This window comes from Desmodus rotundus, chromosome 8 (genome assembly GCF_022682495.2).
Source record: "Desmodus rotundus isolate HL8 chromosome 8, HLdesRot8A.1, whole genome shotgun sequence".
Taxonomy (NCBI): Eukaryota; Metazoa; Chordata; class Mammalia; order Chiroptera; family Phyllostomidae; genus Desmodus; species Desmodus rotundus.
The window spans coordinates 31684741-31701437 of record NC_071394.1 but is presented as its reverse complement, the minus strand read 5'-3'; the positions used below and the strand labels follow the sequence as shown (position 1 = coordinate 31701437).

The 16697-nt window shown below is 41.0% G+C and overlaps 1 protein-coding gene across 3 annotated transcripts in view; it reads right to left on the bottom strand.

Annotated features, from left to right (window-relative positions):
* Positions 1-438: 438 nt before the first annotated feature.
* CDH17 (cadherin 17) overlaps positions 439-16697 on the bottom strand; it is a 73222-nt gene continuing 56963 nt past the window's right edge. For all 3 annotated transcript variants that reach the window (XM_024572313.4, XM_045181733.2, XM_045181732.2), the window contains exons 13-18: positions 10926-11170; positions 8327-8457; positions 5917-6156; positions 4003-4119; positions 3770-3883; positions 439-1357 (exon numbers count right to left, since the gene is read on the bottom strand). In XM_024572313.4, the coding sequence (XP_024428081.2) occupies positions 1257-1357; positions 3770-3883; positions 4003-4119; positions 5917-6156; positions 8327-8457; positions 10926-11170 (948 nt within the window). In that variant the 3' untranslated portion in view covers positions 439-1256. The remainder of the gene's footprint in view (positions 1358-3769; positions 3884-4002; positions 4120-5916; positions 6157-8326; positions 8458-10925; positions 11171-16697) is intronic.

Below are 16697 nucleotides of genomic sequence, written 5' to 3'. Positions count from 1 at the left end.
TTTTTTGACTTAAAAAAATAATAAAAGCCCACAAAGAGCTTTATTTATGAAAAATACACCTCTGTGGCCTGCTTTCAGCCATCATCATAAGAGCAACTTTTCAGATATGAGTGCTGCTCAGAAAATTCTTGAAAATTCTGAGAGGTTGAGTAATGTTGAATGCTTTCGAAGCTCAGATTGGGAATTGTACAACAGCTCTGGGCCTAGAAATGCTTCCAAATCTCAAAGGTTCTCATTTAAATTTTTAAAAATACCTAGTATATATGCTCTAAGCCCTTCAATCCATGGTAATGAGATCAGTGGGGTTTTATTTCATTGTAGACCCCTCCTCTTGGGCTAATTCTACATGGAAAACAATTTTGATAAATAATAGGTAACCATTGTCATCCAGCCCTTTACTCAACAAATGCAAAGAACAAGGAAGTAGAACAAAAGAGATTCAGGAAAACAAAAACAACCACGGCCAACATTTATTCTCGATTCTTGTCACTATTTCTTTCATGCTTCCTCATTTTCCACAACACAATGACCAAATATACAATGATATTAAATATACAATGACCAAAACTTCATTAATAAACACATAAAGAAACATGCGCAGCATGTAAGTATGTAAGTGTAGTAGGCATTGCGTAAACCCCGTCAGTGATTGGTCTCTGTGGAGGGCTCCGTGTGGCCTGTGGTGGGCTTGTGACATTCCCAAGTGGCCAAACCTCAGATGAAGAGCGATGTAAGTCACACACTGCACTAAGAAAGGCTAATGACACCAAAGAGTTTCTGTTCAAACTGAGGGACAAGGCTCCTTTTTTAAATTTTTAACAATACTTTACTTTGTCTTTTCTCCAACAAATATTTTTAAATTTGTGAAATACTAAAGGAGACAGGATGGATAAAAAGTATAAGTGGAATCCAGGAAGTTCTGAGGTGGGTGACTGATAAACCTCCTTGAAGAAGAAAAAATACACAGATTATTTCATCATCACATCTCTCCCTAAAGGGGAAGAACATATACATTTTGTTTTGGCATAAATAGTTAAGGCTTTTGCAGAGGAGAAAAGTATCATGGGAAAATGGAAACTATCTCTAATGTCTATCGCACACAAAATAACTAAAAGTAATAAAATATTAAAGGGCAAGAAGGTATATCTGTAAAAAATTATGGTGCACATGTTGGATGAAAAGCAAAATTATGGGATTAAATGGTTGTGTTACTGAAATAGCACTTGGTACATAAACGCCAACATTCCTTTTCAAATTCACGTTCTCAGAGGTCTGACTTCAGATGTCTGAGCACTTTCAACATTGTCTTTGCCATTATTCTTCTTCATTCGGATAAACACAACTGCTAAAATTATACCTGAAACAGAAAACTCAGGGTTAAACAGCAAGAATCTTAAAATGTACTGTCACATTCATTTAGAAAGTAGTACCGTGGTAGGAAAAAATGACTCACACAATTTCATTTTTCTTTGTGGTTCAACAAAGTTTCGTTGTCCTGGTGAATAAGGGATTCAAGGCCTTGGCCTTCTTGGATAAGTAAGCTTATCACTTATCTTATTGCTAGTAAGTATGCACCAAGTCTCAAATGATTTCTAAGCTGGTGGCTATTTCTTGGTCTCTATCAAGGAAAACAGAACTTAATGACTGTATTACTCTGAAAACTAAGTGTGTGATTATCTGACAGAATTCCCGAATTTTGCACATACTCAATAAATACTGATTCCAGACCTTTTTCCCTTTCCATAAAAGAAATAGTCTAATCAGAACAACCAGAAAGCCGTTCTCAGACCTGTTCACCTACTTAAGCCTATTTTTACTGTGTCCACATCAAATATCACATTTTCTTGGCACCTTCCTCATGGTTCCAGTTTGAGTAGACTACCTAACCTTTCAGATTTCTCCCATCTCTGAACTCCTACAAAACTACACTGTGCGTTTTGGCACTAAATGTGCACTATAAATCAGGGACCAAAATGGAAAAGGGAGTTATTTAAAAAAAAAATTAACTTGGCAGTAGGTTCACATGAGGATTGTGACAGAAAAGACTGGATGCTCAGAGACCCATTAAGATACTTAAAAGTAAGGACTCTGGCAGGTCACGTCTGGTGACCCTGGAGTCTCTCCAAAGCAGCGTCGTTCATAGACAGCTAGCATAGGTATAGAGATATAGATATAGAGAACACCTGTTGGTTGACAGAGGATAGGAGCATGGGTAGATGGGCAAAAAAAGGTAAAGAAGAGTAAAAGCTACGACTTTCCAGTTATAAAATAAATAAATCACAGGGATGTAATGTATAGCACAGGGAATATAGTCATTAGTATTATAACAACTTTGCATGATTACAGATGGTTACAAGATTTATTACAGTGATCACTTTGTAAGGTGTATAATTATTGAATAACCAAATTGTACACCTTAAACTCACACAGTATTGTATGACAACTATGCTTTAATAAACCTTTATTCTATGGTTATTTTTTAAAAAAGAATCTTGCAATAATCCCAACCCTATTTTGACAAAAGAATATGAAATAATAAGATTCTGTTACTTCTACCTCTATATATCACCAAACTCACCCAATGTTTAACTTGTAGCAAAATTATGAGATTAAATGGTCATATTAGTAAACAGCTATTTGGTGCATAACCTCAAAAACCCTTTCAAAATGGGAGGTCAATTAGAATAAGAAAAGGCATAGAGGTGGAGGGGATCTTGGTAACTGAGTGGGACCTCAAAAAGCTAGTTCAGTTAGTATGACAGGTGTGCACCAGATGTCCTCAGGGAGGAATGATGGTCACCATGTACATGTTAAGACGGGTAATGGTCATGTCATGAAGGCCCTTCCATGTCATAATAATGAAGGGTTTGAATGGAAGGGTATAAGGAAATGAGATCTCCTTTAGTGCTGTGAGTCAGAGTCCAGTGGGACAGATGGGGTCACGGCAGAAAAGATCAGATGCTGAGAGAAAGATTAAGAATACTTGAAATAATATCAGCCCTTCCTTTAAAAAAGAAAGGATGTGAAACTGTATAAACCCCTACAGTCAGGTACACATGAATTGATGAAGTATTTATTTATAAAACTTGTGGTGAGCACAATTGTAAGAGAGTAGTTACTATAGTAGGCACTGAGATGTTCACAAAAAAGCAGACAGCTAGCACAGGGACTGTGCTGCTTAGCCCGACCAGGGGCCAAGGCCAAATAAAGCCTATAATGCAGTGGGATGATTGTGGTTTAATAAAGATTTATGGTCCACAGTCATGGACAGATACAAAGGGAAGTTCTGCCACATTTCAGGTACGTCAGCATCTCCCCTGGAAGGCTAACTTCTCCCGGTTCCAACATGGCAGACTACGTCACAAGCCCTGTGAGATTAGGTTCTGTTATGTCTTGCCCACCACCGTACTCTGCAGACCAAACACAGTGCCTGGCACATAGCAGGGGCACAGCTACTGCATCTCTCCTGCATCATGAATGCTTAGCAAGTAGGCATAGAATATAACCGTTTATGTTTTAAAGCCTCTTATGTCATAATATTTCCCGAAGTAACCCACAAGGCAATCAATGATAGGTGGATGGTGGTACTAAAACAGTATCTCCCAACCAGCAAGGTTTGATATGGTTTACTGGTGATCTATGTTCTTGGCTATTGTCTAGGTTGCCATTTGAGAAGCCACCACAGCAGCCCATTAAGACAGACCCTTAGGGGAGCTAATGTTTCTGAGGACCAGGACAGAAATCCTGGAATCTGAGATATTCCACTCACCAATGACCAAAAACGTGGTCAGGAGTATGCCAACTGCCATGCCCACAGTGGGCATCCCGGGATGGTGACCCGCGGGCTTGAAACAACTTCCTTCCGTGCACGTGCAGAAAGAAACTGAAAAGCAGAACGATATTTGGTAGTTTAAATTTTTAAGTGAACTGAGGAATCAAAGATAAGAATTCTTTCAAACTACCCATGATAATATCCCAAATTGCCTGCAGCAAAATACCTACCTGGTAAAGAGACAGTCCCTTCCAAGGGTGGCCGGCCACCATCGTTGATGCGAATTGGGATGTTATACACTCTCTCCTCGAAGCTTGTGTGCTTGGTGGAGAGTCTGGCATGAGTTCCTGTCACAATAGGGGTAAAATAAATGACAAGGAACATGACTTCAGACCCTAGATCAGCAGCAATAAAGTTCATCTTTGTATCACATGCTAAGGGTGACTGGGAAATGGTTAGATAGGAGTTAAACTATGAAGTATCATCACTCCACCTGTATCTGCCATAATGTCAAAAAGGGCTAGAGGGTTTTTCAAGTCCTCAATTAATGATTTCTCTGTAGAAACAAATACTAAATACTGTCAGCTATCATTATTCCAAGTAGTGATGTTTTATAAAGTTGCTATAAACACTGATTTAGGAAAATATATTTGAAGAAATAATTGCTAATTTTTCCCCAAATTTAATAGAAACTAAATCCTCAATCCAAGAAGACCAGAAAATCTCAGGGAAAAGAAAATCAGAACTATGACAAAGCATATAACAATCAAATTGCTTAAAGCTAGTAATTTAGAGAAAAATCTTAAAAGCATCCAGGAAAAAAAAAAAGACACTTTACATTTAAAAGAACAAAAAAGAAAAATGCAATCCAGAACACAGTGGAGAAATATCTTTAAAGTACTGAAAGAAAAAAGCATCAATAAGTTGAATAGCATTCCAGTCAAATGTTCTCTGGTCACTATGGAATTAAGTTAAAAATATACAGATCTTTGGAAACTAAGGAACACACTCCAAAATACCTCATAAGTCACAGAAGAAATCTAAAGAAAAATTATGAAGTATTTTGAACTGAAAGAAAATGAAAACAATACATTTAACTTTGTGGACTGCAGTTAAAGAGATAATAAAAGATAAATTTATAACACCAAATGCCTATGTTAACAGAAAAAAAGTTCTCAAGTTAATTACCTCAGCTTCCACAAAAATGAAAATAGAACATAAACAAATTAAATATAGCATAAGAAAAATAAAGGAAATAATATATATATGAGCAATGAAATACAAAATAAAGGAAAAAAATCAATTAAATCTAAAGCTGGTTCTTTGAGAGTATCAATAAAATTAATAATCTCTAGCCAGACTGATCAAGAAAAAAAAGAAGAGACATTATTTTCCAATATCAGAATGAGGTGATATCACTACATATTCTGCAGATATTAAGAGGATAATAAAATAATATTATAAATAATGTGTGCCAATAAATTAGACAAATCAAATCAAATAGACAAATTATATGAAAGATATAAATGACCAGCTCAACCAAGAAGAAATATATAATTTGAATAGCCTTATATCTATTAAGAAGTTGTATTTGTTGATGAAACTTCCTACAAAGGAATCTCCAGGCCCACATGGCTTCAAACTTCAAGGAAGAAATAAAAAACAATTTTACACAAACTCTTCCAGATAACTGAAGAGGTAGAACACTTTCACTCGTTCTATGAGGTTAGCAGTACTCTGACATCAAAACCACACAAGGACACTACAAAAAAGAGGAAAACATGGACTAACATGCTTCATGAATATAGGTGTAAAAATTCTTAAAATTTTATCAAATCAAATCCAACAACATTAAAAAATGCTAATATTTCACAACCAAGTAGACCGTATCCCAGGAACAGCAGACTGGTTTAAGATCCAAAGAATTGAAAATTTATGGAATCTAAAAAAGGGAGAGAACTGATGATGAGGTCAGCAATGTTATAGGATACAAGAACAGCCCTGTGCAAGTTCCCAAAGCATGAAGCTCCTTCCGGGAGCATGGGAGAAAGATTCTGCGCTGAGTGCTGCAAGCATATCAAGGCAAATAGAAACTAATTTCATCATCCCACAGTGTTTTACTCAATGTACTTTGGACAACTCACCATTGATTTTGGAAACCTCCCAGTCTTTTCGCATGCTTTCACTGCCAAGGGAAAATGTAAACTGTGGACCCCGAAATGACTGCTGATCATCATCAGTAGCCTCAAAAACGAGACTTCTGGGTTCTCTGAGGGGATAGCAGAAGAACAAGCCCATGTACTCCTTTGCCAGCCGGGGGGCATTGTCGTTCACATCCGTGAGGGCCAGGTGGAAATCCACCATGCTGTTCAAGGAGGACCCACCTAAGGGATTGAGTGATTGAAACAGGGTATCAGCTCTCTCATTTCCTTTTAATAAAAAGAATATTTTCTTTTTTTTTAATTGCAATTCAAGTAGTTGAGTATATTGAGGCAGTAGAAAAGTAACAAACTTTTAGAAACAGACCTGTTTTCATTTCCTGGTTAAATAGTCTTAATGATAACAATACCTAAGATTTATGTGCTGGTATTTTATATACATTACTTCAAAATGACCCTAATTTACATTTACAGATGAGAAGACTGAGGCTCAGAGAAGCTGAGGTCATACCAAGAGAAGCTTCCAACCCAGAAGCTCTGACGTTAGAGCCCATACCTTCAATTGCTCCTCAAACTGACTTAGGCATGTTCGTTAGGTTCTCTAAGCCTCATGTCTTCAGCTGTAACATACGTGGTTTTGTGAGGATCCCACACGCAGTGCTCTTAGAAAATAGTGAAGGGCTACACAAGAGTGGTGAGAAATTTGGACTCAGTAGCCTGAATGGTTGGTATCTATGTGAACATGAGCAAGTTACTTAACTGCTCAGTGTCTTGGTTTCCTCATCTGTAAAATATGGTCAATAAGAGTACCTACCCCATAGCATTGTGTGAGGAGTAAGTCATTATACTGAGTGCTTAAACGGGGCTGTCAGCGCAACGCAAAACCACTGTTCGCATTCTCCCTGACTTCAATCACAGATACTGTTCCTACAGTTTCTGGCTCCAACCCGCTTCAATTCCCGTGAACTCTGTTTTCTGGCTTTTCTTTTTGACTGTCTTCTATTTCAGGTCAGTCACCTAGGTCATTTCACCTATTTGTATCACTGCAGGGTGGACGACTGCAAAATGGAGCAGGGTTTGAACCCTGGTTTTGGTTCATAAATCTGCTAAGTGTGCGAGGTCTTTAGGAAGCATGCAAAGTGAAGTTTCACCCCCACAGTGTGTTGGAGTGGAATGCACAGCATGAAGGCCCAGCCAGGAACTTCCTCCTGATTAATCAGGAGCTGTTAAATCAAGAGTTAAATGTGTACAGTGTGAAATGGAACATGCCAGCCAGAGAGACCGAGTAACTGACCCGCCTTGGCGTGGCCCATCCACTCGCACACGTCCCTGCAAAACCCGGCACACGCTTCTGCGTTCCCACCCTCGTTGGTTTCATTTGACTGCAGTACTTTTGTTTTCATTAATCTTTCACGCGTGGGTAACATTTCTGTGATTCCTCCCTACTGAAATGCTCCCATTCCAGCTCCCGACCCTCGGCCACACGTTTTGAAAGTTTATGTTTTGGTCTAACACTGTATGTATTTAGTCATAATTTGTTCAATTCTCACTTTTTGGTATCAACAGAATTCCTACTCAAAGTTGAAAAATTCCATTTAAATGCAAAGAAACTCAATATTTTAATTACCAGTCTTATTGCTGGTAAGCATACTACTTCTGTGAGTTTATTTTAATTTTAATTTTTTAAATTCTCTAGAACTCCACATTTAGAACCAGTGGGCGATATGTATCACCGCAATTGAATTAAATGGGATGCAAAGGTTACATAAACATAACTCGAACATCCTTGTCTTATTTAAATAATAAGTGTTTCCAAAGTTCACCCTACTTCATCAAAACACAGAAACCCTGGGCCACCCAAACCGACTGAATCAAAATCAGTAGGTGAACTCCCAGAACACGTACTGAACAAGCTCCTCAGGTGATTCTGGCATATATCAAAGTGAGAACATCACGTAAAGCCTTTTGTTTCAAAAAGGACTAGTCCTGAGCTGTTGCAATTTAAGGCTAAAGGAGGAAGTAACGGTATAGGTCAGCCAGGCAGTGGTTTGACCCCACTTCCAGGAGAAACCCCCAACCACTTTGGAGAAGCTAGGTAGTTCAGCAGGCACAAGGGGACCCCCCCTAGAGCTGTAGGCCCCTCAGGAAACCAGAGTGAGCAGCACACACGAACCCTTGCCAGACTTCAGGGACAACCGGGAAGGTGCTCAAGGCCCAGGTAATTCTCCTATTGAACAAAACCAGGAAGTAGTTCCCTCCGCTTCCGTACCTTTCTCGTCATTCCCCTATAAGATATTCTGACAATCTGACCCAGTGAACGCCCCCACCCACTTTCCCTCCCTCCCATTTCTATTGATGGAACCCCTAATAACTTGTTACTTTTTTGTTTGCTCACCTACTTCAGTTGCCACCACTTTTACCCGATACAGGCTTTCAGCTTCTCTGTCCAGTGGAGCCGCACTAAAGATCTCGCCGGTGACAGGGTCAATTTTAAGCCAACCTCTCCTGTCGCCTCTCAGTGAATAACTTCATAAGGTGAGAAGAGCAAAGAAAGCCCACATTACTTTATGAGAAAACATGAAGGTAGTTTATACATAACTGTGCTATTATGTCAACACTATCCCTGGCATAATATTTGTGGCATATTTAAAAGATCATTATTTAACATTCTTAATGCTTTATTTAAATACTATCTATCTTCAAAACAAGGATTTGCTCATCTTTACAAAGTGGTAGCTGTACTTGTTTTATTAGAAAAGGTATAGTCACAAACCGTGGGGGGGAAATGTTAAAGTTTCTGGCAATCAAAGACTTCCAATGAAAACAATCTGGAAGTACCTAATAAAACTGATTAGCAAGCCATCCGTCTAAGAAAACTTGAACTCCCCGTGGTGGAGGCATTGTGTGGACAGGTGGGTACACAGAGGCTGCTGGTGGCCTGGTTAACGCTCTTGTTCAATAAACATCTGTTGAGTGCTTAGCAAATACCAGGCAGTGGACCAAGACAGGAGATTACAAAAAGGGGTTCTTAGGCCCATAGAGGAGACTGGCATAGAGATAGATAATTCCAATAAAATGTGGTAAAGACAATAGAAGGGGCCCAATGGAATCCCAGAGAAGTTCATGGGACTCAGAGCAGTCTTTCTGAGGAAGTAGATGTCAACTAAGGTAAGAAAAAGGAGGTGGTGGCTTTAAGCAAAAGAGATTGCACAAGCTCACAAAGAAAGGCCAAGGTGTAGCTCATATCTTTTCCTTGATCTATCTGAGAAATTTTCTTAAGTGACTTTGTTTCCCCACTCATAAACTCAAACTTTTATTAACTTGTTTTTGACTAATGAGTTTTAACATTTTTTCCTTTTTATTGAATTTATTGGAGTCACACTGGTCAACAAAATCATACAGGTTTCAGGTGCACACTTCTGCAACACATCATCTGTACACTGTGTTGTGTGTCCACCGCCCCAAGTCAAGTGTCCATCCATCACCATTTATTCCCCCATCCCCTCCTCTATCTCCCTCCACTCCCCCCATCCCGGCAATCACCACACTGTTGTCAGTGCCCACGAGTACTGATTTTTCTAAGAAAATTTTTAAATAGATTTTTAGAGAGACAGAGGAAAGGAGAGAAAGAGAGAAAAACATTGATTTGTTGTTCCACTCATTTATACTTATTGATGTACTCATTGGTGGATTCTTGTACGTGCCTGACCTGGGATCAAACCCACAACCTTGGCATATAGGATGATGCTCTAACTAACTGAGCTTCCTGGCCAGGGCAAGACTAGTAATTTTTATAGCATTCTCATGAAGGAGGCAGAAGCATATGTTAACCAATAAATGGTTGTAAAATTATAAACACATTCCCCCCATCAGAATTTGTGAGTCTTATGTATGGAGTATATCTCTACTAAACCAAACAGTATAGCCCCTCACTGGTCTTTCCCTCTTTATAAAACTGGAGAAGGGGTAAACTGGAAGAGTAAAACCATAGGTGATAACTTTACCTTTTGACAGTCAGAAAAAGGCCTTAGAATTGATTCCAGGTGCCTAAATGGCAGTTCATTGGGAGGCAAGATCCCCCACAAATGTTTAAAGAAACTTAGGAATTGCCATCATAACCACACGCATTGGTTTAGGTCATGCTGAAATATTTGTCATATCTTAGACAGTAGGGCTATTATGTAATAGAAGCAAAAGATCTGGGTTCAAGTCCTGTCTATGTGCTCATTAACTATGCTACCGTACGGAGGTTAAAGAGGCTAAAGAGGTTATAGATGCAGATGTAGATATATACACACATATATTTCTTGAGCAAATTAATTATCACTGTACATTTTTAAGGCAAATCTGTGTGAATCCTATTACACTGAAAACATGATTAAGAATTGCTAAGATGGAAAGATGTATACATTTCTTTAACCCCCTCAGCCTGAGCATTAGCCTCCCCGGGGGTGTGCTCTTAGAATGAGTCTTGTTGCCCCATATCTGCTCTCCAGAGAGCTAAGGAACCTATACACTCTACATCCAGAAGATTCCCTTAAACTTGTCAGGTGGCTGAGTTTTTCCAGTTGGGCTTTTGCTTCATTCTCTCTATCTAGACCTCCAGTCTGCTTTAGGGGCTGGGCTGGAGCCCTTCCCCAAACCCGAGCCTCTGGGGCCAGTTCAGACATAGGACCTGGGTTTGGGCCGCCCTGTCTTAGATCTCCAATTCCTGAACTTACCAGCTCTCAGTGGGACTACAGTGAGTGGCCAGATGAAGCCTGACATGCTTCCCACTTGCCTGAGACTGTATTTCCCTCCCTCTTCTCCTGGGGAACTGACCCCTTCAGGAAGCCAGGTCAAGTTCACCACGTGCACTGGACATGGCTTCAGATCACTGGCTGCTCCCTTAGGGGAGAGCCTTGGAGTCAGGACAGATCCTCTGCCCCTCCCGGCCCTCCTTCTCTCCCACTGTCCTTGGTGGACAGGTTGGATTGCCCAGCCCTGCTGTCTACCTTATGGCCAGACCTTCAGGATCCTTGGCAGTCACGTTGCCCACTTTAGTGCCTTTAGCCACATCTTCACTGACTTTTGCTTGGAATACATGTTGGGAAAATTGAGGTGCTTCATTCACGTCTGTCACAAAAAGAGTGAATGCAGCAAAAGAGCTGGTGTTGTACTGCACACCAGACACCAAGGGCTCAGGATTCTCCGCTTGGAACACAATGTTGTGAATGGCTGCTGTTTCAAAATCAAGAGGCTGTGTAGGGCAAAAAAAAAAAAAAAAGAGAGAGAGAGAGAGAAAATTAATTTAAAGATGACTAGCTCCCTTAAAATACCCATGCCCCGTTCTCCTTTAAAAACTCTTGCAGACCAGCAGCCTCAAGTCAGTGCCAGCAAACACCTACTGCTCCCAATGATAACAGAGCCATGAGAAAGTCCCTGCTTCAGGATTTACCAGCGTTTTAATGTGCTGATACGCATTAAGGCTCTCCCAGAAGAGCCAATCAATGTGCATCCTAAAATGTATTTTACCCTGGGACAGTTCGTTCATTCATTCATTCAGCAGAAACTTACTGATTCGCTCAAGTGAATTCCCAGAAGACAGTGTGGGAACCGTTTAGATAGAGATTTCCATATTATGTGGAGAATGATTATCCAGGAACCTCAGGATCCACACCCAAGAATAAAAGTCCTTAAACTCAGGGAGGGTGAGAGGGGTCAGAAGAGACGATCAAAAACATAGTTGACCTTCTCTTGTTCCAAGCCATTCCAGACAGGGCCAGAAATGAAAAATCAAGAAACTAATTTTGGTTTAGTGTGAGGAAGAATGTAAGAGTGAGGACTACCCAGGAAAGAAAGAGTTGCTTCCAAAACAATAGGTTCTCAACTCTGGAAGTGTTTCAGGAATGGGCTTAAACAACGTGTGACAGGCTAGCATGGAAAGGACTTAAATATCATTTAAGCAATTGTCTCTATGGGACTTTTAAGGATTCCCTCAAGGCACAGAGTCCATGATTCTTTGAGGAAAACCCCTAGAAACCAAAATCTAAATATTATGTGCATATGTGAACTTTTTTCTAGGGAAAGGATACATAGATTTGTCAGTCTCAGTGGTATCCAGGACCTGAAAAAGATGAAGGAATGAAAGCAAAGCCCAAAATGTACATTATAGATTACAGAACCTGCACTATTTTATTCACTCTTCCATGCCTGGAGGACCCGGGACCTCTTGGAGAGCTGTCAGTCCTTTAACTTTAGTTTGTATCTATTTACAGCATTGGTTAAACAGAAATGGTAATACCCATTTGTGAAGAGAAAAACTCATGGAGTGCTCAACACATGATGGCATTCGTTTAGCCTGCCCTTCTTTAACATCTGAAAAAAGTTCTCCTCGAGTCAGAGGTTGGCTCAATGTTTTCTCTTAAGATCAGCTTCCCTGATCCCCACACCCCATCCCCAAATGGACCGGCTCCACCCCCTCTGCTATCTCATAGTACCTGTCCCAGGATTCTAGTTGTTTCATGATCTGTTTTAGATTCTTACTGACCATAAGCTCTCTGAAGGGAGGAATTGTGTTATATTCATCACTACTTTTCATCTCTTCCTTGACATGCAGTATCCATGTCAGTCAGGAAACATACGTATGAGAAGGTGTTAGTCCTTCCTGAGCCCTTGAGGGCTCCAGAGGAAAAGATTCCAGAGAAGATCTCTGCTTTCCAGAGACCCCTCTCCCCTATGCACACACACACACACACACACACACAACGTCACAACCCAATTTCTAGTTCAACAGAAAGATTGCTCATACGGAAGAGAAAGAACCATGTATGAAGATACAGAGTCATTTGAGATAGAAAGTACAAAGCAATTGACAGAATATAAATATAAAGCATATATAATGTTGTAAGCCAGTTGAGATATAAAAAGAGAGCTTGTTCACAGAGATAAGCGCCCAGTGTCTGCAGGGCATGACCCCACAATGACCTCTTGATCACTACCACGTGGTCTGATAAGGCTCCTCACCTAGGGGAAGGGGAGGGGGTGGGGGGCTGGGGACCTAGAGCTTCCACTCCCAGAGACCCAGTCCTCATCTCAGGGGATGAAGGCAGAGGCATCACATTGAGAAACCTGGCATATGGAACGGAAAGGCAGCAGCCCCTAGAAGAAGCCCACGATGAGGACAAAGGCCAAGTGCTCTGTTCCTTGCTGGTCCAGCCACGCCCAGGCTCAGGCAGGCAGCATGGTTACCTGTGTGCTCAGGCAGAGGAGGCCCATCTCCTCCTTGCCACCAGACAGGTCCCAAGTCTCCTCCCTGTGGCTTTCCCATCCCATCACTTTGGCCCCCAGAGGTCAGGGATAAAGAAATGAGACAGTATGTCTACAACTGAGAAGCAGCCAGTGTTACCAGAACAGAACGTGTGGGGCTGAGAGTAGAAAGAGGCGGTAGAAAAGATCACGTACATCAGGCTAAAGAGCTGTGACTTCATACTTGAGGAGCAGAGAGAGGTGTTAAGCACCAGACTGACAAGGTCAGATTAGTGTTTTAGAAAGATAACTCTGGGAGCAGCCACGTGAGGGATGGCTTTGAGGTGACCCAGACCCAGACAGGGAGATCGGTTAGGAAAGGCGTCAGCTCCCCTTAAACACTTATTGAAGGGAAGAATGAATGAAAAAAGGAGCAGCCTGCCATTGATCAGTCTGCTTAGCTTTCACACCAGGAAAAGAACCCAAGCCAAGTCTTCCAGAGAAAAAACTAGAAGTGAAGGATACTAAATTAGCTCATGATAAGCAGCAGAGCTTAATCAAGGAAAAGATTTGTCAAACCATGTGTATCCTCTTTCATAACACAGGGATGTGCCTTCAGAGCCAAGTCAAAAGACCCATCATGCCTCTTGGGGTGGCCTCAGGTCCTGTCTGGGAGACACAGTCATCAAACAAGCTAAAAAAATATGCTCATGCCGCAGTTCCTCTTCTGCACACAATTTCTTGAAAGGTCAAACCTGGTGATTTACATTCAGCCTGAAGGCAGAGGTAAAAGCTGCAGTGGGGGATATCTAACATTTTTACCAATGATTGGTGATGAGAACGAAGTGTATGCATTACTTTTCCAGATGACACTGCGCTAGTTAAAAAATACGTCATGTACTGAAAATTCAAAACAACCATTTATAATGGAGAACTGGCAAAATTTTCATTTAAGAAAACTAAAGCTAAAACAAAACCCCAAATTTTAAGAAAGGGAGTCCCAGCAGAGTTGTTGATGAGCTGGCAAGCCTCAAAGAAAGTCTCCCTGCCCCTGACACCCACTTAGCCTCAACAGTATCATGATTTACCACATGCCAGGCCAGAGCTGTGGGCGGCAGTCAGTATCGAGTAGGACAGCATTGCTAAGCCTTGTTTAATCCTAAGCATCTCTTGAGGCACATGAAATAATAGAAAATACATATAGTGGTCTCTGTCCCTAGTCCCTGGCACAGAAGCTCCGACACCTTCTGTAATTTCCTCAGTGACAAGAACACTAAGAGCATCTTTGGTTCTAATATTTGGTCTTTGACCCCAGTTCCTGAGACTGAGCTCCTAAATCCCTTGGAATTTCCTGAGTAGTAGGAATGTCTTTTGTTCTAATGAGGCAACTCTTGATGAGCTCCTAGATGGGGCTGGTCAGCGGAAAGACCAAGCCAGGATTAGAAGCTTTGAACTTGCAGCCGCATCCCACCATCCCCTCCAGGGAAGGGAAGAGAAGCTATAGATTGAGTTAATAATCAATCCTGTCTACATGATGAAGCCTCCATCAAAATCCCCCAAGTATGGGGTTCAAAGAGCCTCTGGGTTGGTGAACACATCCACGTGCTGGGAGAGCGGTACACCCCAACTCTGTGGGGACAGAAGCTCCTGCTCTCAGGGCCATTGCAGACCTCGTCCTTTGTATCTGCTTATCTGGCTGTTCACCTGTATCCTTTATCATAACCTTTAACATAGAAGAAACTGGTCAACGTTAGTGTTTCTGAGTTCTATGAGCTGTTCTAGCAAATGATGGAACTTGAGGAGGGAGTCATAGGAACCTCCGATGTATAACCAGCCCATCAGAAGTAAAGATGACAACCTGGGATTTGCAACTGGCTTCTAAAGTAGGGGCAGTCTTGTGAACTGAGCCCTTAACCTCCGGGGTCCGTGCTATGTGCACATCGAGTGTCAGAACTGAGCTGAATCGCAGCGCATCAGGCTGGTGTTAGAGAATTGCTTGATGTGTGGAAAGCCCACCCCACATGTGTCAGAAGTGAAGTGTAGTGTGGGCGTAGTATGAGAGTAAAGGAGAAAACCAAAAGTGTTTCTCTTCCCTTTCGCAGGAGTCTTGTTAAAATCGCTGATTTCCAGGCCCTTCCTGGGAGAGGCTGAGCAGTCCCCAGTGGGTACCATTTGACTTCTGGAGTAGGCAAGTTTGGTCCCCTTGGCAAGAGGGGAAAGCACACCTCTCCACAGGTAGATTCCTAGCTTCTGCCCTAGTTCTAATTAATTAGAATTAAGATAATGATGAGCATTTAAGTTTATTATGTACTGGGTGCTATGTTAAGAGCAATACATGTATTTTTGCATCTAATCCTCCAACCTCCTTATGAATTAGGTGTTACTATTTTACCCATTTTTACAGATCAGAAAACTGTCATTTTGTCATGGTCACAGAGCAAGTAAGGACAACACCTGGCCTCAACAGAAATCATTTCCTAAGACAAGACAGAAGTTTGGGGTCAAGATCTCAGCTGTGCCATCACTGGGGGGCCTGACTGTATCTTGCTGTGGGCCTGAATCTCATCTGCCCCTGACATTTATTTCTGCTTCTCTTATAATCAGTGTGAAAAGCAAAGGAGAGCATATGCAGAAGTGCTTCATAAAGCCAAATGAGTTACAGTTGAGGTATGTGGTTTTCCAGTAAGTTTTACCTCCAATTAGCACATTTGTAATTTAGATGAATGGTTGCTGATAGATTTGTGATTAGACATGTAGTTTCTGGATATGATACCAAAAGCAAACGCAACAAAAGCAAAAATCACAACAGTGAGACCATACCAAACTAAAAAGCAAAAGAAAGGAAAGAATCAGTAGTGTGAAAAGACAACCTACAGAATGGGGAAAATATTTGCAAACCATATATCTGATAAGGGATGAATATGCAAAATCCATAAGAAACTCCTACAATTTAATAGCAATAACAAATAACCTGATTTTTAAAATGGGCAAAGGACTCCAGTAGACATTTTTCCAAAGAAGACATACAACTAGCCAACAGGTACATTAAAAAATGTTCAACAGTGCTAATCATCAGGGAAATGCAAGTTAAAACCACCTGTTAGGATGGCCATTACAAAAAAAAATTTTTTAAGAAAAAAAACAAACAAGTGCCGGTGAGAATATGAATAAACTGGAACCCTTACACACTGTCAGTGGGAGTGTGAAACACTACAACAGCTATGGAAAACAGCACGAGGTCGCCCCCAGAATTAAAACTGGAACTCCTCCGTGATCCAGCAATCCCACTGGATATGTGCACCCTAGAGAAATGAAAACGGGGTCGCTGTACTCTCATGTTGGTTGCAGCATAATTTACAACAGGCAAAAAGTCCAATGACAGAGGCATGGACAAACAAAATGTGCTATACACACACAATGGGAAATCGTGCAGCCTTAAAAAAAGAAAAAAGAAAATCCTGTCATATATGGAAAAACCTTGAAGACATTATATTAAGTAAAATAAGCCAGTCAGTCATGGACAACAGTGTGGTGATGGA